The 22,550-nt window shown below is 50.1% G+C and overlaps 10 protein-coding genes across 10 annotated transcripts; 5 read left to right on the top strand and 5 right to left on the bottom strand.

Moving 5' to 3' along the window:
- Window positions 1–816: 816 nt before the first annotated feature.
- rex3 (putative RNA exonuclease Rex3) lies at window positions 817–2,652 on the top strand (the record flags this gene model as incomplete). The annotated part of the gene is made up of 1 exon (XM_056667192.1): window positions 817–2,652. The coding sequence occupies one exon, from the start codon at window positions 817–819 to the stop codon at window positions 2,650–2,652; it is 1,836 nt and encodes a 611-aa protein (XP_056520788.1).
- A 357-nt stretch (window positions 2,653–3,009) lies between these two features.
- Window positions 3,010–3,657, bottom strand: N7515_006447 (60S ribosomal protein eL22; the record flags this gene model as incomplete). Its single annotated transcript, XM_056667191.1, has 3 exons — window positions 3,010–3,136; window positions 3,220–3,452; window positions 3,643–3,657. 3 exons carry the CDS (start codon window positions 3,655–3,657, stop codon window positions 3,010–3,012), a joined length of 375 nt encoding a protein of 124 aa, XP_056520787.1.
- A 1,138-nt stretch (window positions 3,658–4,795) lies between these two features.
- N7515_006446 (DIM1 family thioredoxin-like protein) lies at window positions 4,796–5,466 on the top strand (the record flags this gene model as incomplete). Its single annotated transcript, XM_056667190.1, has 4 exons — window positions 4,796–4,910; window positions 4,964–5,011; window positions 5,075–5,304; window positions 5,377–5,466. The coding sequence occupies 4 exons, from the start codon at window positions 4,796–4,798 to the stop codon at window positions 5,464–5,466; spliced, it is 483 nt and encodes a 160-aa protein (XP_056520786.1).
- A 494-nt stretch (window positions 5,467–5,960) lies between these two features.
- On the top strand, window positions 5,961–7,261 carry N7515_006445 (translin; the record flags this gene model as incomplete). Its single annotated transcript, XM_056667189.1, has 8 exons — window positions 5,961–6,026; window positions 6,139–6,175; window positions 6,214–6,345; window positions 6,453–6,586; window positions 6,640–6,745; window positions 6,840–6,925; window positions 6,981–7,130; window positions 7,187–7,261. The coding sequence occupies 8 exons, from the start codon at window positions 5,961–5,963 to the stop codon at window positions 7,259–7,261; spliced, it is 786 nt and encodes a 261-aa protein (XP_056520785.1).
- Window positions 7,262–7,530: 269 nt separating this feature from the next.
- N7515_006444 (glutathione peroxidase) lies at window positions 7,531–8,303 on the bottom strand (the record flags this gene model as incomplete). The annotated part of the gene is made up of 2 exons (XM_056667188.1): window positions 7,531–8,045; window positions 8,120–8,303. 2 exons carry the CDS (start codon window positions 8,301–8,303, stop codon window positions 7,531–7,533), a joined length of 699 nt encoding a protein of 232 aa, XP_056520784.1.
- Window positions 8,304–9,380: 1,077 nt separating this feature from the next.
- On the bottom strand, window positions 9,381–10,211 carry N7515_006443 (uncharacterized protein; the record flags this gene model as incomplete). The annotated part of the gene is made up of 2 exons (XM_056667187.1): window positions 9,381–9,601; window positions 9,653–10,211. The coding sequence occupies 2 exons, from the start codon at window positions 10,209–10,211 to the stop codon at window positions 9,381–9,383; spliced, it is 780 nt and encodes a 259-aa protein (XP_056520783.1).
- A 2,111-nt stretch (window positions 10,212–12,322) lies between these two features.
- On the top strand, window positions 12,323–14,278 carry cdcA (phosphoprotein phosphatase CDC14; the record flags this gene model as incomplete). Its single annotated transcript, XM_056667186.1, has 3 exons — window positions 12,323–12,380; window positions 12,454–12,985; window positions 13,039–14,278. 3 exons carry the CDS (start codon window positions 12,323–12,325, stop codon window positions 14,276–14,278), a joined length of 1,830 nt encoding a protein of 609 aa, XP_056520782.1.
- A 658-nt stretch (window positions 14,279–14,936) lies between these two features.
- Window positions 14,937–17,645, bottom strand: N7515_006441 (ATP-dependent DNA helicase 2 subunit KU80; the record flags this gene model as incomplete). The annotated part of the gene is made up of 11 exons (XM_056667185.1): window positions 14,937–14,954; window positions 15,012–15,481; window positions 15,562–15,773; window positions 15,831–16,216; window positions 16,265–16,768; window positions 16,824–16,884; window positions 16,934–17,102; window positions 17,154–17,221; window positions 17,284–17,347; window positions 17,410–17,464; window positions 17,517–17,645. 11 exons carry the CDS (start codon window positions 17,643–17,645, stop codon window positions 14,937–14,939), a joined length of 2,136 nt encoding a protein of 711 aa, XP_056520781.1.
- Window positions 17,646–17,986: 341 nt separating this feature from the next.
- N7515_006440 (DUF4149 domain-containing protein) lies at window positions 17,987–18,689 on the top strand (the record flags this gene model as incomplete). The annotated part of the gene is made up of 4 exons (XM_056667184.1): window positions 17,987–18,015; window positions 18,067–18,100; window positions 18,172–18,460; window positions 18,523–18,689. 4 exons carry the CDS (start codon window positions 17,987–17,989, stop codon window positions 18,687–18,689), a joined length of 519 nt encoding a protein of 172 aa, XP_056520780.1.
- A 289-nt stretch (window positions 18,690–18,978) lies between these two features.
- On the bottom strand, window positions 18,979–21,078 carry N7515_006439 (sugar porter family MFS transporter; the record flags this gene model as incomplete). The annotated part of the gene is made up of 5 exons (XM_056667183.1): window positions 18,979–19,205; window positions 19,264–20,232; window positions 20,279–20,543; window positions 20,593–20,675; window positions 20,724–21,078. 5 exons carry the CDS (start codon window positions 21,076–21,078, stop codon window positions 18,979–18,981), a joined length of 1,899 nt encoding a protein of 632 aa, XP_056520779.1.
- Between the last annotated feature and the right edge of the window lie 1,472 nt (window positions 21,079–22,550).

Raw genomic sequence — 22,550 nt, 5'->3', positions numbered from 1 at the left:
GTCGGATGTAGCGCGAATCCTAACTACGTTGTCTTTTCTTCTGCACATTCTTTCCGAGAAATCGATACAGAGTGAATATGCTATTATGCTAGACTCAAAGTGGATTATTGGATAGTATTGAGTATTCTAGAAAACATACATGATACCTACGTTGATACAATGCTAACAGTTGCCCAGGTTCATGACGGGTTCATGCCTGTTATGTCAGGCACTGTTTGTCTGCTTTGCATCGGACATGACTTATCCCAACCTTGGAAGATTCTCCCGTGAACTGCAGTGTCGGACAGTTCTAACATCTCGGGAGGCGGTTTTAATGTTATCTTCTGCGGCAGGCGGATGAACATACCTACATTACTACGAACCTGCTGCCTTTCTATTCCGAACCCTAGCTCTAGAATAGCGCAAGCCGATCGGTTCTAGAGGTCTTTCGCCGGGAGAAACGTTGAACTTATGCCATAGCGCTGCGCCGCTGCCGCAGTATTTTGCCTCAGTACATCTCGTACATAAACAATAAGCGTCGCCGAGCAGCAGCGTATCCATCAGCTTGCTATGTATCTCTAGGCAATTGGATCGACCGTGATCGCTAGCTCTCATATTTCCACATCCGCACCTTTGGACCATACCGTCAACGACGTCCACGCATTGGCGTTGGCGACGGCGACGGCGACATCTGGTCAAGTGATCATGTTCACACCTCTTGGTTATTTTGCGGACCTTCCGTGCCCAAAGGGCAAACGTTGCACGCTTCTGCGATGTCTCTTCTCTCATTCCGCTCCTGAGCCGACTCCATCTCAACCTCACCCTTCCACGATTGCAATGTCGGCCGACAATAGTCCGCCTGCCAAAAGGGCCAAATTGGACGGCTCCCAGTTACCGGAACCTCCGATTGGCCCTGAAACCCCAAACGAATTGCCATCGGAGACGGCACGCCGCGCGGAAAAGCCAGGTTTTCTCAAAGAAAGGCCCGGCCAAGATGCCTCGACGACTCGGTCCTCGACCGAAAAAGAGGTCAGTCAACCGGCTCCGAGTCATGGTCCGCCGGTGCCTTCGGGGAGCGAACCTCCAAAGGATACTGGTTCCTCCTCCGCTTCGGCTGGACTTCCAACACAATTGCCTCCTCGCAACGCCCCAAAAGAAACGCTCAATCCTCGTATGCTCGCCAATGCACCAGCAACTCATCAAAGTCGAACTGCTATTCTTGTGAAGCTGCACGCTGCCATGGCTTCTCTCAACGAGAGGTTGAGCAAGGACGAGGACAGCGCGAATAAATGCTTCGTCCTCACTGCCGATGAAGTCATCACAATGGCTCTCGACGAGGAAGAAAAGTTTGCAAAGCAAAACGCGAGCGTTTATGTGAATGTTATCAAACTTCGCATCGTGAAAGTCACGAAGATGGGCATTGACGAATGGGTCAAGGAGGTGACATCTCATCTGAATGCGCGTTACTACAAACTCAACCCCATCCAAAAGCCTCAGCCTCTGGTCCAGCCCATACCCGTCGACACAGGTCTCGCCCCCGCCCAAGAAGTTGCAGTCGCATCTCTGCTGGTCACATCACTTGTTAATCTCGAAGAGCATGGGTATGTCACAAAGCCAGCCACCGATGCCGAGATTGAGACTGCCAAGCAAGGCCTCGAACAGGCCAAGGGTTGGGAGCAATGCTGTCGGTGTAAGCAACGATTCCAAGTCTTCCCAGGTCGTCGGGAGGATGGTGCTTTGACCAGTGGTGGTCCCTGTATCCACCATCCAGGAAGGCCAGTCCATCCCCAGCGCAAAAAAACAGATCGCGTCACTGGTCCCTCGCACCCGTACTTTTCCTGCTGCAGCGAAGCATTGGACAAATCTAGTGGCTGCACTAAGGCCGAATCGCATGTCTTCAGAGTCTCGGAGGCCAAGCGTCTTGCATCCATCCTTCAGTTCAAGACAACCCCGGCACAGCCCGAGAAAGGACCCATGCCACCCGTCGCTTTTGACTGTGAGATGGGGTATACCACTCTGGGTATGGAATTGATTCGCCTCACTGCCGTCAGCTGGCCCGAAGGCCATGACCTGCTCGATATCCTGGTCCGACCGATGGGCGAAGTCCTAGATCTCAACACTCGATATTCCGGCATTACGGCGGAACACTATGCTTCTGCGAAACCCCATGGCACTCCAATGCCGGCCACAAGTTCCTCATCCTCGAATGAGGAAGGGAAGGTCAATCTCCCATTGCAACTTGTCCAGTCGCCCGCCGAGGCACGCGATCTGCTCCTGAACCTCCTTCAGCCAGAGACACTTCTCATCGGCCACTCGATCGAGAACGATCTCAACGTCTGCCGCATCATTCATCCCACGGTCATCGATACCGCACTCTTGTATCCCCACCCGAAGGGTCTCCCCGTCCGTTGGGGTCTCAAGTCCCTTGCGCTAAAGTATCTTGGTCGCGAGATCCAGACGGGATCCAATGGACACGATTCGAGGGAGGATTCAATCACTACCGGTGATCTGCTGAGAGTCAAGGTCGGTAGTAGATGGAACAACCTGGAAGAGCTCGGATATTCCTTCCATGAGGATAAGTTGATCGATCCGGAGGGCAAAGAAGCGACAACTCCTCCAGCTTCATGGACAACGGTCCCTGACCCTGGCCAGAAGAGAAAATCTGGGAAATGACGGAGGAACAATATCTCTTTCCCCTGCCTCTTTCTTGACGATGTATTTGATACCCTGCATACGGAGTACTGCTTCTCAGCGATCTTGTGCACTTCATTGCCTATCTGGCTCCAGTCTATCATTGTCCATTGAGCCAGGTTGATTGTTATCCATTAGTTACGAGATTCTATTGACTTACATGATTACATTACAGTCGTAAACGTATGAGGGTATAAACTTTTTAGTTTTATTTATGGCCTCATAAACCAATCTATCCCCCCATGGCTCTCGCTCAATCCATCTAGACGTTCCAAGCGCGATACACGGACTAGACCGATTGATCAACGATGCACACAAGACATGCCGAGAGCGACACGCTTATTCCTCATCCTCCTCAGCCTCGTCGTTGACGACGTTGTAGAAGCGGAGCTCGTAGACACCCTTGGAGGTGGAGACGACACGGAGCCAGTCACGGAGCTGCTGCTTCTTGAGGTACTTCTTGGTGCTAAGTCGCGAGAAAGACAACGGTCAGCAGACTGTAACCGGGCGATTGGGCTCATATCCGCGGGTTAGACAGGGGAAACTCACAGGTACTTCAGGTAGCGGCCGGAGAAGGGGATGTGGGCAACGACCTCGATCTTGCCATCGCCAACCTGGGAGATGACGACGTTGTCACCGAGGTTGCCGACACGGCCCTCGACCTTGATGCGGTCGTGGAGGAACTTCTCGAAGGCAGAGACATCGAAGATCTTGTCGCTAGCGGGCTGCGAAGCGTTGATAACGAACTTCTGGGTAACCTTCTGGGCCTTGCGACCACGAGCCTATTTCCGGGTAGAATCTAATTAGCCTACTGCTCCATAATGTCGAGCCCCGGTGGTAGTCTTGCGAACTGTTTTCGACGACATGGTGCATACTCGATAGATTTTTCAATATCGAATATTCCCAGTCTCGAGAACAGCCCGCAGAGACACCGGTGGGGGGAACAGCAAAGCGATTTGGACTTCAACGTACAGCAGCGGGAGCCATTGTTAATGGATTGAGGGGGGGAGTGGTATTTGGGAAGTTGGGAAGTTGGGAAGAGGTCGCAAAGAGGTGAATATCCTGCGCCGGCGAGAGAGTGGTCAAGACAACTTCCTAAATTTCGCGGTGGAGCCGATTTGGATTGTCGAAAATTCACGAGCCAGAGGTGTGCTGCGCTAGGCCTAATTTGGGTGCTTAGGGTAGGGCACTGTCCCAGTCTGGTTTAGCGCTTGGCGACCGAAAGGATGAGTCATTGCATCGCTTGTGGTGGCGGAGGAACTTTCTTCCAGGCGTCCCCAGGGGTATAAATATGTCCTCCCTCCATGACTTCTTCCTCTTCTTTTCTTTCTTCTTCAGCTCTCTTTGCCTATTGGCTTAGATCAAGTGTAGTATCTGTTCTTTTCAGTTTAATCTCTGAAAGTTTCCGTCTTGGAAACACTTTGATTATTCCTATTTTTGGACCCCGCGACTTGGCCTCTGTGCTTGCGCATGCCTCGTTGCACAGTGTCATCGGGCTTACACTGCCCCCGATCGACGCGACCATTTTTTCATCAACTGTTCGGCTTGTCCGGGCGCTTGGAGAAGATGTGATTTTGATTTTTTTGGTAGCCATTTATTCCTCTTCAAATTATCTTGTTCTGCTTTCGTTTTTATGCTTGACATTGTCCTGTGTCTACGGAGTACACAGTACTGTGTAGACACCAAGTGTTGACCAACTTGACATGCTCCTCGAACGTACACCCTTTTGGTCCACCCCTGTAACCCGTAGCTCCATAAAATTTCGTCTACTGCGAGGCTATGGATCGTGTACGCTCAGATATTGCAATTTTGAGGTTATTATTCCCAGCTTCATGAGCAAGCTTTGACGCCACCACGAAGCTTGAGGCAGAGCCTACGTCGCCCTCTAACGCCTGAAAACAGTACTATGACTCTAGCTTTACCTACGATATCCTTTAGCTCTCCTCGTTGATCCGTTAACTATACCGTGACATCGCAGACACCCTGTCGTCACCAGCAACCTTCGAGACTGTTCGAGTAGCACGGGCACGTGACCCAATAGCTTCAACCGCGGGACGAACCGATAAGCTCTACAACTTTTATCCATTCCCCATACTCCCTGTGTCTATACATATCGGCCATAGCAATGGGTTCTATCGTTCTACCTCACTTGCAAACAGCCTGGCATGTTGACCAGGCTATCCTCTCCGAGGAAGAACGCCTAGTGGTGATCCGGTTCGGGCGAGACCACGATCCTGACTGTGAGTGCTAGTCGCAACCATTCCCAGCGGCTCAAACTGACCCATCCTCATAGGTATCCGCCAAGATGAAGTCCTCTACAAGATTGCCGAGCGGGTAAAGAGTGAGTGACTGTGACACCCCTCCCCAAAACGTCCCGAGCAGTAGCTAACAGGTTTGCCTGCAGACTTCGCCGTGATCTATCTTTGCGACGTCGACCAGGTCCCCGACTTCAACCAGATGTACGAGCTATACGACCGGATGACGATCATGTTCTTCTACCGCAATAAGCACATGATGTGTGATTTCGGTACGGGAAACAACAACAAGTTGAACTGGGTGCTGGAAGACAAGCAAGAGTTGATCGACATCATCGAGACGATATACAAGGGCGCAAAGAAGGGTCGTGGTCTAGTCGTCAGTCCTAAAGGTAAAGTTGCTCATGGGTTCAATATGGAGTTATCCTTTGCTGACAACCTTCTCCTCCAGATTATTCGACCAGATACCGATACTGAGCCCGGTCTCCCTTGGCGCGTGATCGCCCTGGCACCTGTCAGTGCCTCCTTACGACCTTTATGACGATCGATAGACTTGATCTAGCGATAATAAAACCTGAAAATATGCACATAATTCTGGAGTTATTATGTTCGGGGAGTTGAGGTGTTTTTGCAATGTTAATTGGAGGTGAGATCAAAAAGAGTATCGCTCGCTTTTCGAGATACGAGGCCAGCAGGATACTAGACAGCCTGGAGCTTATTGTTGAATAATGCGTAGATATCTTGCGTACAAGGGAGTGTACGTTGTAAGCTGTAGGCTTGCTCATGTAGATCCCTGTCAGAGCACCGTATACTCGCCAGGGCCGCCACCTGAGAGAAATCTTCACCTTGAAAGAACGGAATGTAACATGAAGAGCTACATAAAAGCTCACTGTCCCATTCTCATTGTATGATTCGTAATTTTGGCGCGTTGCGCAAACTATCGTCTTTTCACCAAGACCTTTTGACGTAACTCACCTCCGGCACCACACCCGCCTTCAATTTCTCAGATTTCTTCCTACAACCACAACCGACAAAATGATTGACCAACTTATTTTTGAGAATCTCCAGACGAAAATTGACGAGGAGTCTACCGTTCGTGATGTGAGTCTCACCAGCGCGAGCTGGGCTTGGTGGAATTCTTTCCGCGCCAAGCCTACACCGGAAAAAGACCCTGGAGATCTGGGCACAGGCAGATAGCTAATAACTCCCATAGGAACTACACGAGATTATCCAGTCGCTTGCCAGGAGAGGTACGTCTTCCAGTCTATCGCGTCTACCGGTTGTCCAGGATATCTGTTCCAGCTGGGACGGCACTTCCGGGTTGACGTCGCGGCTTGGAGTCAGGAACTGACCGTAGATTATGCAGGCCGTTCCACGCAGGCTATTCTGTCACGGGCTCATTCCACGCCTGCCGATCAGTGTAAGTATTTCGCTCAGCTGGTGATTGAACCAAGTTGATTTCGTTGCCGCTCTTTGCTCCGGGACAGTACTTCGCTTCATAAACAGTCATGCTGACATTCGCGATAGTGAAGCCTGTCCTGGGCGATGCCACCAAAGAGATCCTTGCACAGAAGCAGGAGGTCGCTCGCCTGAGGGCTGTGGCAGATAAACATCCATTTTACAAGTACAATGGGTTGTGGACTCGTGAGCTCCAGAACTTGGTTCGTCTTCCGGGACTCAATGCTCCGAGACATCTGCTAATTCAATCTATCAGGTCGCATCCATTGAGCTTTGCGCGTGGCTGGGCGGTCTGCAAGAGCACAAGGGACCCAGCTCGACATCGTTCATGACTATCGAGGATGTGGGCAAGTTCCTGGAAAGTACGTTTTGTCTATCTTTTCTATCGTGCTCAGTGCTCCAGGTGATGGATTCACCTAGGGAAACTATATTCTAACCTTGACTTCTCTTATGTAGTCCCTGTCAACCTCAAGGAGGAAGACGCCTTCCACCTTACTATCGAGGAGTATCTGCTCGCATTGATCGCCATGGTCGAGGAACTGGTTCGTTTCCCTTTCTTTATCGAGCTTTTCTGTTCATAGCTGACCCTGTTTTCAGTCTCGCTTGGCTGTTAACTCGGTCACCCTGGGTGACTATAACCGCCCCATGGAGATCAGTAACTTCATCAAGGAACTGTTCGCCGGATTCCAGCTCTTAAACTTGAAGAATGATATCCTGCGCAAGCGCAGCGATGGAATCAAGTACAGCGTAGGTTGACCCTTTTCAGCGTTTGACCAGTCTCTAATGTCTAATGTTCGGTGCAGGTCAAGAAGGTCGAAGATGTTGTCTACGACCTATCGCTACGGAACCTAGTTCCTAAGGGGGGCGCCTCTGCTTAGATTAGGATATCCCAAGACCTCGACTAGTTCAAGTGGAACAGTAAGAGACAATTGGTAGTCAGAACAATCCAGCGAATTTAGGGAATCGGTACTATTGAGGCATAGAATTAATTACATACTATCGTTCCCACTGAATACAATCTCAGCGCAAACCAATCAGGATATCACAGGTGAGAAGGAATATGTATCAAAAGCAGAAGAACTGGTATATGAATACAAAGGAAAGACAACAAGGTATCACAATCATTCAAGACAAACCCGGAGCAGGTTTAGGACAGCTTAGCAGCCTGAGGCTTCTGAGAAGCTAGCTTACCCTCAGCCTTCGCCTTCTCAATCTGCTTAACAATCTCACTCTCCAGACCCTCGGGCTTGCTAACAGAAGACCAGCGACCGACAACCTTGCCATCAGCAGAGACGAGGAACTTCTCAAAGTTCCACTTCACGCGCTTCAAGCCCAGAAGTCCAGGCTGCTGCTCCTTCAAGAAAGTCCAGACGGGGGCGGCATCATCGCCGTTCACATTGGTTTTTCCGAGCACGGGGAACGAAACGCCGTAGTTGACCTGGCAGAAAGACTGGATGTCGTCGTCGGTGCCGGGGTCCTGGTTCCCGAACTGGTTGCAGGGGAATCCGAGGACGGTGAAATCTTCCGGGTACTCGGCCGACAACTTCTTGTAGAGCTTCTCGATTCCTTCAAACTGGGGTGTGAAGCCGCATTTCGAGGCTGTGTTCACGACCAGCACGACTTTGCCGTTGAGGGAGGAGAGGGGGAAAGGTGCGCCCTTTTCTATTTTCGCGCGGGGATTGGGTTAGCGGGGTTTTTATTAACTGGTTTTGCTGAGGGGGTAAGTAGATACGTACTGTCAACGGGCTCGAAGTCGAAGAAAGATGTTGCGGAGGCCATGGTTGTTGCTTGACGTGGAAAAGCGAGGTGTTTGTTTGTGGTGTGAGGGACGTTAGGAATTATGTATGACGTCGTTGAAGATCGGAGATACTTGGCAGAATGCGACAGAGATAATCTAGAAACGTGCGGATACGAGAACATGGCCGTTTCTTGTATCTTTTAATAGTTAAGCTCAACCGAGGTCGAGAACTTTGATCTTACCAATTGGCCCCGGGCTGGACGCGGGCACGAGACATGCCGACGGAGTTGCAATACGCCCGAGCCAATCGATTAGGTCTTTTCTTTATTTCCTGGCCTTTTGATTGGTACATCCTGAATTAATCCTTATGAACTTATGATAATGCCCACGGGTGGCTTCATAACTGCCAACGCGTATATAAAGTAGTGGGGTATACAGGGGTCGTGATAACAATTCCAAATCATTTGATTAATAAACGGGGCTCTCTGGACACTCTAAATGGACTAAGAATAGTTAACTGGGGCCTAATGATTTGGAATACTCCAAGCCTCTGCTATGGATGGACTGGCGACGAGAGCCAAAATATGCTAATTACTGCGTAATGCTTGTAGTAGACTGTATAAGTCTACATACCGTGGCTATGCACTTACTTGGGTGTACCTACTGAAGAGCGAGAAACGCGAACCTGTCTGCGAACCAGGTCCGCCACTGGGAGTAGTGGGACTACAGGAGAGGAGAACACAGGGGTGGTCTAGAAGAGGAGAAGTGTGTCTGTGTCTCTGTCTGTCCTATCTGCGCGATGAAGCCTTTTATATCACAAATGCTGAGTCATCCGTACACCGCTCATTTCACCACGATGGCGCAGTTCTCCCACTACACTACCTACGGGAAAGGGTGGAGATATGTTGAAGAATAAGCTCAATCAGATGGATTCTGTCTGTCTCTTACTACAGTAGTTACAGCCAATGGGGGCATCTGGAAAGATAAAACTATAAACCGCACCTTATGGTAGAAGGGTTTCTCTCAAGCAGGTAGGTTACTTATACAAAAATCGTAAGGTACGTATACCTAGAAAAGAAGTCATGAAGTATGGTACACGAAAACACGAGTCACAAAAATCAAAGTACCGCCCATAGGTACATAGGTAGAGAAGAACAAACATGGTGATACCTATATCGCAAAGGTAGTGGATGTAATCATGACATCTTGAAGCGCATCTCAGGTCATTCTGAAGGTATAAATCACACAGCCGGGCTGACTTAGAGGTTGGTCAGAGCGAGAATGTTCTGGAGAGCAGGAAGAGCAGCAAGCTGGCCCTGGGTAATCTCGCCAACGTTGACAGCCTGCTTGAGGCTGCCGAGAGCGGAGAGGAGGTCAAGGGGGTTGTTGGTGAGATCGAAGATGGCGCCGAGAATGGCAGCCTCGAGGTTGCCAGCGACACCCTGACGCTTGACGACACTACCAACAACGGCTTCAGCCTCTGCCATTATGTTAGTATGAAGAAAATAATATGATTGAAGATAGAACTTACGGCCAACAGTGCTGTCGACAAGGTTGTTCACGTCACGCTTAGCAGCTGGGCCAGCCCCGCCGATAGCGTTCTCTGCAGTGTAAGCGGCACCAGACACAAGGCTCTCGCCGGTACCGACAGCGCTACCAACAATGGCGATTGGGCTGTTAACAGTCCCGGGAACGGCCTGGAGGGTTTGACCGATGGCTTCAACGTTGTCACGCTTGGCAGCACCACTGGCACCGCCAATCGCATTCTCGGCGGTATAAGCAGCGCCAGATGCGAGGCTCTCGCCGGTACCAACGGCACTGCCGATGATGTCGATTGGGCCGTTGACAATGCCTGGAACCGCCTGGATAGTTTGACCGACGGCTTCAGTGTTATCACGCTTGATAGCGTGAGTCAGGCCACCAGCGGTGGAGGCCATGGGGGCAACGACGTGGGCTGCGACGTCAACAGCGCCACCAACGGCACCCTCAACGCCTGCAACGGTACCCTGGACGTTGCCAAGGGTGGGCAGGGCGGCGGAGTAGGCGGAGCCAGCAAGGGCGAGCGAAATGGTGAATCCTGTGAACTTCATTGTGGCAATATGTTTTGCAAAGACTCGAAAGGTTATAAAAGAGTGACTTGGTGAGGGAGAAGTGCAAAGGTAGAAAAGAATGACTAGAAGTGAATGAGTGACTTGGATGGAGAATAGGATCCAGAGTCGCTGGCACTGGAGACAGGATTATATACATTTCTTCGGCTTTGTTTTGACTGTGCTCCACACGGCCATGAGAGCTCCCTCGCATTCGAGATCATCAGGGGGTGATGTTTTGATCGTGCTTGTTATCGTTCATTTGCGCAGTGAACTATCATGATCGACGCTAACGGGTTATAAGCCATCAAGCCGCGCAGGTAGTTTCATCCCAGGAAATTGCACGAAAGAAGGGATGTGCCCACTTGGGCTCCGAATAATATGACAGGTCTGAAGCGGTGTGATCTGTAGTTAAGATAGTCCCTTAGCAAGAATTAGCCCAAACAGCACAGCAGTAAGTCGAAGAGTCTTGGTCGCTTGTTAGAGCCGATGAATGCCTCGTATAGACGAGGTTATGGATACTCAGCCGCCCAGCTTGAATCCTAGTGCATTTGTTTGTAGGTGGAATCGGACCGTGTGCCACTGAAGCAAATACTTTCTTCGATACCAATGATAAGATCATCTTCTCAAGATTGGACCTATCTCAAACGGCAAGTGAGGGATGTAGGTCAACGCATTGACCGTCCGATAACTTCAGGCAAGGGCTATTTCGATGTATGCGGGGACTCGGACATGTGTCGATCACGGCTTTGCAGGGGAAAAGAGCTGAACGTGAGTTTGAGCAAGTGGAACATTCGATTTAGAAACGAATCATTCTCGGCTACACGCACCCTTGCTTTGACTGTGCGGAGTGCGGAGGTTCCAGCCTCTCCCGAGAAGGTTGCAAGCCTCTCTACGCCTTGGCTTCACTGTAATCCATCGGGTCAAACCCCATTGGGTGCACACTGATGACTGTTTATGTTGTCTTTCGTCTTTCTCGAGAATTCAGTTCGGCCCTTTTTTCGCCGGGAGAATCACGAGGCAGATAATGTTGCCACTTGCCATAGTCACTTTCTTGGGAAAAGTGGCACGAACTGACTAGTCGGACGGAGAATGGCCACAATAGCCTCGCACAGGTTGCCAGGATTTAGATAAAGCTCAGTCATTCAGCACCTAATTTCAACCAAGCAGTCGATTCCATTCCGCTTTCCCTGATACACTATTACCCAAAGGTCCGGTAGTAGGTAGTCTACCTAGTGAGATATTTGCAGTGACCACTGTACCCCATAGGTACTTAGGTTGAAAGTGATCCACTTGCTCAAGGTGTAGTAAAAGAGACAGTAGGCGCCCAAGGCTCCCAGTCACAGTGTTGCGTCTTCAGATCTGGGGGCACATGATGACTATATATTGTACACCTTGCTATGGACCTGAACTGAACGCTTGATCATCATTGCCCGCGACTGGGCAGTTACGGTTATCAAAGGGAACGTATCCTCAATAATCATCTAGGATCATGCTCCCATTCTGAAGAGATTTGCCTGTGGATAGTTGGCACCATTGGAATGCGACAGGAGCAGACTGCGAGGCACTCAGGGCAGCTGAACCTCAACCCGGGAGAAGTGTGAGATGTATGAGATGTGAGGTATGAGATGGAGGACCTACGTTTGCTATGTTTGCATGTTTGTATGTGATGTTTGGTGTTGTGATGTTTTGTTTGGAATGTGGAAGGCACCCGTTTTTGATGCCTGAGGCTACCGGGTTGTCACGCCAACGGCGGCGACTAGTCCCAAACAGGGAAAGCACAACATAACAGTGGCATGGCAGCTGGCCCAAACATCGTCAACTCGGACTTTGTGTTGATTTCTTCTTCTTCATAACCCCTCACCTGTACAGCATTTTCTCATTTCCGGCTGTCTCTTTCTCTTTATCCTTACCATACTACAATCGCAGATCCTCGTCAGTTTGATCATGGGACGCTAGATATCACACTTATCGCGACTATTTTTCTACCACTGGCTTCGCAATTCTCCGAGTCACACCGACAACAGTGCCTGCAGCGGTACCATATCAATCAATCCATCTCGCTGTTTATTAGCCTTATCCCATCTCTCAAGGAACCACCTCAACAAACAGCAATGACAAATATGTCTAACGACTTGAGCCACGGCGGCCAGATGATTGAGTACATCCAAGGTTGGTACAATGTGTTTCGACGACTGGGACGTCTTCCACCGAGGTACAACAGCTAAGACAAAACTTCATTTAGACCGCCTCTACCTTGCATCTTATGATTCTGCTCCCAGCTCCAGGACCCCATTCCCCTTTCATCTGGACGCACCCAAATCCCCGAGCAAGCGCGCTCGTGCGCAGCCCGCCACTCCAAGCAAGCGCCGCTCTCCTGTGTACTTCACGATTGACGACACTCTTCTTTACAACGCGTTCCATGCTGATTTCGGCCCACTGCACATTGGTCACCTCTACCGATTCGCCGTGCTTTTCCACGAGATCCTCGGTGACCCAGCCAACAGTGACCGCCCTGTGGTGTTCTACAGCAAGACAGATGCGCGCAGTCGCGCCAATGCGGCATGTCTTGTTGCATGCTACATGGTCATGATTCAATCGTGGCCCCCGCACTTGGCTCTGGCGCCCATCGCACAGGCAGATCCGCCTTACATGCCTTTCCGTGATGCCGGATACAGTCAGGCTGATTTCATCTTGAACATTCAAGATGTAGTTTACGGAGTCTGGAAGGCCAAGGAGCAATCTCTCTGCGGACTGCGTGACTTCAATCTCGAAGAGTAAGTGTTCACTGTCTACACGTGGATGACCGTATGCTGATCACTTTGTCCAGATATGAGAAGTTCGAGCGAGTCGATATGGGTGACTTCAACTGGATTTCGCCTGATTTCCTTGCCTTTGCGTCCCCCCAGCAGCAACCCGTGGCCCCAATCCCTGCGAACACCCCTGAATACAATGCATTGCCCACAACGATCTCAGAAATTTCCGCCTCGAAGCTTCCCATGCCTTTCAAGAATGTGCTGGCACACTTCCATCAGCGCAACGTTGGTCTGGTAGTACGACTCAACTCTGAGCTGTATTGTCCGTCATACTTTACCGCAATGGGAATCGCTCACATTGACATGATCTTCGAGGATGGCACGTGCCCTCCACTGCAGCTGGTCAGACGGTTTATTAAAATGGCCCACGAAATGATCACCATCAAGAAAAAGGGTATCGCAGTTCATTGCAAAGCAGGCCTAGGCCGCACAGGATGTTTGATTGGAGCGTACTTGATCTACAAGTACGGGTTTACCGCCAACGAGGTGATTGCTTTTATGAGATTCATGCGACCGGGTATGGTCGTTGGACCTCAACAACATTGGCTTCACCTGAACCAAGGCGCCTTCCGTGAATGGTGGTTCGAAGATAGCATGCGTGAGAGGCTAGCACAGGCTGCGCCAGCCACTCCCCGAGTTTCAACCAAGAAGCGCAGCAGCAATGGTGTGGTGTCAACACCACCAAACAATAGCCACTCCAAGCGTGCGGCACTTGGAGAGATCGATCACAATGAAGCTGCAGCATACCCAGACCAGGATCTCCCCGCACCCACCCCTGGCCAACCTCGCAAGTCCCACCGAAAGGACTCACGTCATCACCCTTATTCCCGGACCACGTCTGGGTCCCTTGCCGTCGACAATGAGCAGCGTGGCCATCGCAGCCACAGGAAGAGCAATGAGGGCAGTGAGAGTGAGGAGGAGATCCAGCTTCGCCGTCTAGCCCAACGATCGTCCCGATCTCCTGTTGCATCGCCTACCTCACGCTCTATCAGTTATTCGGCCACCGTCACAGCCAGCTATACCGTCACAGAAGACGGTCACCAGGACCAAGAGAACTGGGTAGACCACTCAGCCCCCAAGACTCCTGTCAGCCGGAAGAGCGGTGCTGCTCCCATCTCGGTCAGCAAAGTCCGGTCCAGCCCTCGTCGGGCAACCGACAGCACCCGGAGCGAGACTCGCGGCGTCCGTAAGCCAAGTGGTCGTATTGGTAGCAACAACATCAGCCCTGTGCGGGCAACCAAGACCGTCCACTAAATCTCACGTCCTTTCTTCTTCCGTTTCGAAAAACACTGCACTGTTTTTGAAGCCTCTCTTCTTCCATTCTCACCGTCCAACAGGGACACCACTTCTGCATACCCCTTTTCCGTGATGCATCTGGATGCTTTTTAATGTTTGAGTTTGCAAATGCTTTCGGTCTGGTTTCTTTTCTTGGAGCAAATACTGGTTTTTGGGCATTCTGTGTACGGCGTTCACTCTGTTGTTGATCTACGCATCTTCAGACTTCCTGCAAATGAGCCTCGACTCGTGCTTCGTCTGCGAGTTTCGCTTCTGTATGTGTCCATTTTACGTCGATATGACAATTGATGAGCTCACTCGACATTCCTTTTCTCTGTAATTCATTTTGAAAGGCCTAGAGACTATTGGCCTCTAGCTGATATTGTCAAATCGTGTCCAGTGACACATGGCTCTATCTGATTGACTTGTGCCGCATAACTTCGCCTTATAAGTGGCCACTAGCCCCCAAGGAACATTGGTATTGTGTCGAGCATACTGCGGCATACTACATTCCAGCATCCACGGCTTCATTTACGCACCAGTCTCTAAACAAATACATCTGAAACAGGGATGAAGAGCACGAATTCGCTTTCATCTCGACGATCATACCAGAGGGAAGGTCTAGCACTCCCACTTTTCAACTAGCAGCCAGGAACTATAACCCAACATTAGCATTCGCACCCAATTCTCACAAAGAAACCGAAAAACTTACCTCCCGTGCCTCCCCCTCCTCAACAACCGAGCTATCAACCTCCTTCTTCTCAATAAGCCCAAGCTTCCCCTTCCTAACAAACCACCACAACTCCCTGCGATCCCCACCAAGCTCTTCGTTTAACAACTTCCCCTTCAACTGACGCACAAAGTCATTGTACACCGACGGCTCCTCGTAATCCACAAGCTCCTCGCGCATAGTACCCAGACCCTCGATAACGCGGTCGTAGTTGGAATGGCCAAGACTGTGCGTGATCTGGCTCTCGATAATCCGGGCCATTTGCTGCACGGCGTCGTGGATGGCGTCCACGTTCTCGGCACGGGAGAGCGTTTGCTTGAACTCTGGGATTGCGTTCTCGGTGGAGATTTTCGTGCGCTTGGGTTCGACGCTGAGGAGTGCGTCGACGTCGAGGCCTGATAATGGTTTTTCGGTTTCGCGTTGGCGTTTGCGGCCTTTTGTCTTGGGTGGGACTGTGAATTTGCTTAGTATGGGCTTTCACTATTTATTTGTGATGGATGTTAGGAGAGGGTTAGAAGAGGGATGGAGTTACCTTTCTTGACATCTGCTGCTGATATCAATTTTTCGAGATGGGGTTTGGAACTTTGGATTAGCTCTTCCGCTGGATGGGCGAATTCGGTGAGTCGGTCTGAGGGGTCGAGGATTGGATCATCGGGATGCACGGCGCGGTATCGAACGGCTGACTCGATGCGGTGGAGTAATGGTGAGAATGACTCGTCAATCGGGAGTCTGTCAGTGGGTACCCTGGTTTTGTTGGTGAGTATGGCTGGCTGGATGGTAGACTGGGGGTTTTGTACTTACCCTTCGTCATCTGTGGTGATCAGTTCCATACTATCCACGTAATCACTCATTGCGTCTTTCAAGCTAGCATTTGGCAGATTGCGATGTTCAGTTACTACTTTGCCAGAGACGGTGATTATCTTATCCAGAGGTGGGAATCGATATGACCGCACGTCCTCTGCGAATGGAAGCTGAACTTCGATCAGACACTCGTAGTCTGCCTCGATGGACGGAGCTAGCAATATGACCATCGGTGGCTTGTTTTCTTTGGTCACCAATCGAGCAACCGCGTAAGATTCCAATTCGTAGAGTGAATGGATGAGAGAGGATAATGCAAGAGCCGCATTATCATTTCCTCGCTGGGGAATGATGACATTTGTGTTTGACATATGCATGTATCGGTCATACTATCGAAATCAGCTTGTGGAATTCGACATCAGCGTGGAGAAACGTACCTTATCCATCTGGATGAATCCGATAATCGCCATCCCGGCGAATGTCTGCAGATTCGTGATGCTTTCATCAGCTTGAGCGATAGCAACCGCCGTACGTCCATACTCGTATCCTTTAGCAAGATCGTCACGCTCAACATCAACTTTACCCCCAGGTGCACTCTCGTCTGTGATCTGATATGTCCTCATTGTGCGTACAGATGTGAGAGCTTCGCCTCCACCAGCTTTACCTGGGGGTTGGCTACCGGGTTCGGTGCCAGAGGATGGCACGAATGAACTCGCAGTGATCGGTCTGGCGACATAGGTTCGGAAGTATCGCTCCACGGGTATGGTGATCGCTGTGTCATATTCTTCGGGATTGCCAAGCATGAGATTTCCCTTGAAGGTTGGCATGCTCTTGACCACTTTGATGCGGGGAGTATCCAATTCAGCGACAGCCTGCTCCAGTGTTCCAAAGACACCGTCGCATTCCTCAGTAAGGTTTCGGAGGAGCTTTTCGTTTTCAGCCTGCAAAAACATGGTCAATATGGATATCTTGTACATCTTAATGACGATCAAGTACCTTTTGACTGTCTTTCTCCTCTTCTTTCACACCGTACTCGGCATCGTCGAAATCAGCTCCGCTGGGTATCCAATTAGCATCAATGCAAATCTCACTGGCGAGAGACATACATGACTACCAGCTCAATGTTGTCTTCTTTCATCTTTTCGACGATGTCTTCGATACCGTCATCGTTCATCATACCAGTGCCATTGGTCACTAGAATGATCTTCCGCTTGTATTTGAGTTTCCTGGTATATTCAATGATCATCTGCATGGCAATAACAATTGAAGAGATCGCTTGGGTATAGTCAGAATAGGTCATTGAAAAGGTTCTCGCCTATCACATACCATCGCCCTTGTTAGTTTTGCTTGGTTTGATCGTCTCTCGCAGTTTTCGGATATCAGGCATAAGGACCCTAAGAGAAAATTTAGCCATGTGCTTTGACAGGTAATACACAATACATCAAGCCACACATACTGGCCAATCCCGAAAAGCACTGAGATATTAGAAAAGTTCTCTTCATCCAAGTCGTTGCGAGTTCCTGTTCGAAGTATGAGATAAAGCTCCCGATGGGCAGTCCAGGGCTGGCTTGGTATCGCTCACCATCTGTCCTGAGACCCACGACACCAACTAGAGCCGTTTTGCGACCGGTGGCCACCTGGAACTGTCAGTCCACTCCACTGGCCTTGAATGGATTTGAGGTCGCATACGGTAGTGGTAATCCTATCCCAGACATACTGCATGGCCCAATCAAGATCGGTCATAGGACGGCCGTGGTGGCACTCACCCATAGACCGTCCCATGTCCACAATGTATACTGTAGCCTCTTTTTCTGCCATGATGATGTTGTTGGGAAATGGCAGGTCAAAGTTGCTTCAGAGCTCAAGACAACCGTGGGACATCAGGCAGACGCGTGATATTTCCACTTGCGGTTTAGAACGAGACGCGAAGGCACATGACATCACCCGGCGCACCGCCGCGCACGTATTTACTGCGTATTGGTTATTGGTGGCTAGTGCGTGGATACATGCCAACTGTATTGAGCCTTGCGGTGGCAATAAAGCCCTCACTAAGTGCCGGGCCGTAGAAATAACCATCACGTCTTCCCTTCAAAGTCCGGGAAACCTCGGCTCTCATCTCTATCGTCAACATTGAACTTCCGTCTCATAACACAGCAAACATGGATCCTCGCCCTTATCACATCCTGAGGTAGGTTGCTTTAAATGAATTTCACGGCTCATGAGCTGATGAACGAGGCAGCTATGGCACCCTCTTGGGGACACAGTTCTACCAGGTGAGTGAGATCTGAAATGAAGACGCTCTTTGGATCCTCCTCCTCAATAGCATCATCTAATATATCCAAAGTCCTTTGTTGGAGGCTTCGTCGCTTTCCGTGCTCTTCCGCGGCCCCAGTTCTCCAGTCTGCAGACCGCTATCTTCCCTATCTACTTCTCCCTGCAGAGTGCGCTGCCGGTAGTGGTCGCTTTGACTGCTTCCCGTGGTGGAGAGACCCTGGGACTGTCTGGGCTCATTGCACCGGAGAACCGCATGAACACCCTCCTGCCCCTGGCAACTGTGGCAGTGACGGGACTGGTGAATATGTTCGTGCTGCTTCCTATCACCGCTAATGTGATGCGCGAGCGCAAGCACCAAGGTGCGTGAGATAACAGTTGATCTCTTTGTAAGACATTATCTTATTTATTCTAACTCTTGCAGAAACCCGTGATGGAAAGAGGAGCTATGACCCGGCGCCTCATTCCAAGGAGATGCTCGCCTTGAACAAGAAGTTCGGCCGTGTGCATGGTATCTCAAGCTTGGTCAATCTGGTCAGCTTGGTTGCTACTGTCTGGTACGGTGCTGTGCTGAGCAAGAGACTTGAGTAATGTGGCATCGAGAGTCAACGGCAATACTCGATAAAAGGTGCGGTGTACAAACCTATATAGCCATTTTGCACATAGTTTATAGGTTTCTCTCTTCTCTTCGATATCAAGACTGAAACAACATGATACATATGAACATATGACACTCCAATCGTCACATAACTTCATCTCGCGGCGGAAGTGTTTTCCAAAGCGACTAGCCGAAGGACTGGTAGTCACACCCATGGGCCCTAATTGTACGAAATACCCCGCTCTGTACTTGAGGGAACAAGAGCTTATCTTGTCTCCTACATCAGTCACTGGCCTTATCATGTACCTTTTCTCCTTTCCCCGCTGTGGTAAAAGCTGCATTGCCTACTTCCGCAAGTCGCTCGACGCCCTGATAGAACTCTGGCAGCGGCTCCAGCTTCTGACGGAGTACCCAGACGCGGAAGTGCCACGCAGCATTTTTAATCTGGTATGAGGCATGCTTGCGGGTCGAGACGGAAAATATCTGATCCAGCTCCTCCAAAGTAAGAGCTAAAGACAGCCAGTCAGACTCAGCACTATCAATCTCAGATGGAATGAAGAAGCTTACACTTAGTTTCAGGTACGAACAACAGCACCAAGAACCAGCCGATGACACACCAAGCCGCATACCAAGCGAAAGCACCTTGTGGTTTAAAAGACTCGACCAGGGAAGGCCAAGTAAAAGATAAAATGAAGTTGAAGCACCAAGTAGTTGCCGTAGCCCACGACATGCCAACATCACGGACTTGGAGTGGGAAACATTCGGCAGAGTACGCAAATGGGACGGGTCCTTCTCCAGGAGAGTAGAATATCTCGAACAGGTACATGCCCGTCGTAACCATTGCAACCCTTTTTATGCTGGTCTCATTACCTTCTTCGATCCAGAAGGAAAAGCCAGTCCAGAGCAAAGTGATCGCGAGGAAGGGGAAAGTGAACAGTAGCAGGTTCCGACGACCCCAGGTATCGATTGTGAAGAAAGCTGGGAGGGCAAAGACCCAGTTCAGAATACCGGTGCCCATGGATGCCAGTAGCGCACTGGTCAGGCTGTAGCTGGCTTCGGTGAAGACGGAGGTAGAGTAGTACGCGATGACATTGACTCCACAGAATTGCTGCATGAACATCACGATCCAACTGGCGAGTGTGGCACGTCGATTGCGGGGGACGGTAAAGAGCTCGAGGAACATTGTAAAGAAGTTCTTGCCCTTATTGACCTTTCGTTCAAGCTCCACGCCCACATGTGCATAATACAGATCCCTTGCAGCTTGGATGTCCGTGGGACGTAGGAGGCGGAAGTTGGTATAGGCCTGTTTGACCTTGCCGTGCTGGATCAGCCACCTTGGAGATTCAGGGCAGAAGTAGACTTGAGCGCAGACCACAAGGGGTAGTACGACGGTGGATCCTAGCATGAGACGCCAGCTGAGGTCGCGGTCTAGGCTCATGAAAGCCACACCCATTATGTTGCCGAGCATGATACCAAATGCCGTCCACATCTGCCACATCATGACTAGAGCACCGCGGATTGGAGCGGGGGAGCACTCTATCAAATTAGCGATAAGACTGATCAAGCAAGCCATGTCACTTACCCGCAACGTATACAGAGACTGTGCTAGATTTTGCGCCAATGCCAAGGCCAAGGACAAAGCGCGCGATGAAAAGGTTGACCCAGGTATTCGCAACACCTTCCCATACGGAGGCAACAGCTGCAATCAGGCATGAGATGAAGATAGTACCACGGCGAGCACAGAGACGGTTCAAAGGCTCAGTGAGCCAGCAGCCAATAATCGCGCAAGCCAAGTATGGGGCACCAACAACGAGACCTTGAATATTTTTGGATGTAATGTTAAGTTGCTAAAACTATGAGTCGCCAGAAACTGTACAGGGGAAATAGGAAACATACATCTTCAGCAAAGTAGATAGCCTGGGCACCGTTATTGACAGTTTCATCCATACCCTGAACAGCCGCAGCGACAGAGCACATTGCTCGAACAAAGTTAGCATGGACTAGTGGTTCCTTCTAATGGGACATACATGCTAAGAAATATAGCTGCCATGGCTGGGACCATTTGTGCGTGTGTTCACGCTCAAGCGCCTCTTTCTCGTCACCCGACAACTCTGGGAGGCTGGTTGCCGAAGCCGGGTTTTGCGAAATGAGAGCACCTTTTTTAAAGGTCTCGACGTGCTCCATTAAATCATGTTTGCTGCAGAAAGCTTCAACATCTTTAAAGAGTTGCTGACGAGGAATCCCCGCGAGAGGGTTCTCAAAGACGGCACTGAGCTTGCCACGAGAATGGTCCTCAATGTCTGTCTTAACTTCCTTATGAACAGCGGTTGGAAGCGCGCCGTCATCCTGCTCGACCTTTTCCGTGGATTCTTTCTCCCTCATCTTGCTTTGATATATGCGTTTCTAAATAGAAAGAAGATTTCGTCGGGGAGTGAGCACTGCACGGTTGTTTAGGGCGATAGTGAAGATCTTCAAAGCTCTCTGGGGATTGACTCCGACTGAGGGGGCATGGCTCGCTTTTGTAAATTGAGAGAGCCTCTCGGTCCCAACCAGGCGACACGCTAAAGTGGTCCAACCAGCAAGAAACCCGGGAAGCACTAAGCGGTTTCAGCCGCTTAGAGGTATAGGGGGTGCCACTCACGTAACATGATCGACAGCAGCAGCGCGCCATCGATCCAAAAGGGGAACTAGGGCAATATTGGACTCGAAAGCCCTTTGAACCATTGGCTGGAGAATTGCCGAATGAACCGAAGGGAGCAGGGTAGAGGCGCACGGTGGAAAGCCGCATCCTTCCATTAGGTATGATCGGCTAATCCTAACGCGGGGATACCCCATGGGGGGAGGGCATAACCTGGTGGGTCATGACTCATGAGTAATGAGTGGACCTTCATGCGAATGCTTGTAGGATATTGTCATTGACTCATCTGTCAAATAGAGACAACTTACAAGAGACCAGGGGTATTGGTGTGCTTGGAATAAGCTAAAGTACACCACCAGCGTAGACACCAGATACTAGAATGTCAATGAAGTGGCTTGCTCCACAGCCTCCACTAGTTAAGCTAACGCCTCCCGTTCTGCCTTAGAACTTTATGTAGCTACACATAGCCAAGTATTCTGTAATCATATCTCTCAGCTTTGAGCTCTCTATGAGTTGCTACTGCTATTCCAGCATATGAGAAAAATAGAGCATCTACTAGAACCTCAATACGTTACTGACAATAGTATTTGGACTTTGTTGTATTCTCTCGTGGATGGCTCGGCTCAGTTTCCGCTCATTCGGCTCCCTTTCACCGCTTACCTACGAGTACTTCTGCCGCCGGGATACCTTAGTCTTCCATGCCAGTTGGCTGGAGGCTTGCCAGTTGGCGGGAAGGATACTGATAACAGGACAGAAGATTTTTGTAGATATCTTATTTAGAAAGGTACTGTGGACGTGTCCTGTTCACTCTTTGTATATAATTTAAACATTACAGGTATATACATGCTCGAAGTGTTGGGTGCTACCTATCTCTCGCCGGGCCTGCTGCGGCCCAGTTTGGGTCTTCTGTTCTTGAACCTACGATGTAAGTTCCCCATGGGTTGACTCAGGTGAGCGTTGTAGATGGCTATCTCCTGCACCAACCCGTTAACTAGTATCAGAGAGTACTAAATTATGCTATTTGTCTACATCTCTTTGTTCCCTTTGTCTGATGTGGTTTGCGTGTTGCTCTTTGTCATATTTCGGAGATACCCTATTGGGTCTGATTGAGACTATAGGTAGACATCCGAATTTCTATAATCTATACCAATATGGTCTCCCCGTCTGAGCTCCTGTTGATGTCAATAATCCGAAGGGAGAATAAGCTGAAGCGAGG

Source organism: Penicillium bovifimosum, assembly GCF_028826915.1.
Source record: "Penicillium bovifimosum strain IBT 22155 chromosome Unknown utg000005l_segment0_segment0, whole genome shotgun sequence".
NCBI classification, from domain to species: Eukaryota; Fungi; Ascomycota; class Eurotiomycetes; order Eurotiales; family Aspergillaceae; genus Penicillium; species Penicillium bovifimosum.
Note: the sequence above shows the minus strand (reverse complement) of the source record. Positions and strands in the feature narration are given on the sequence as shown.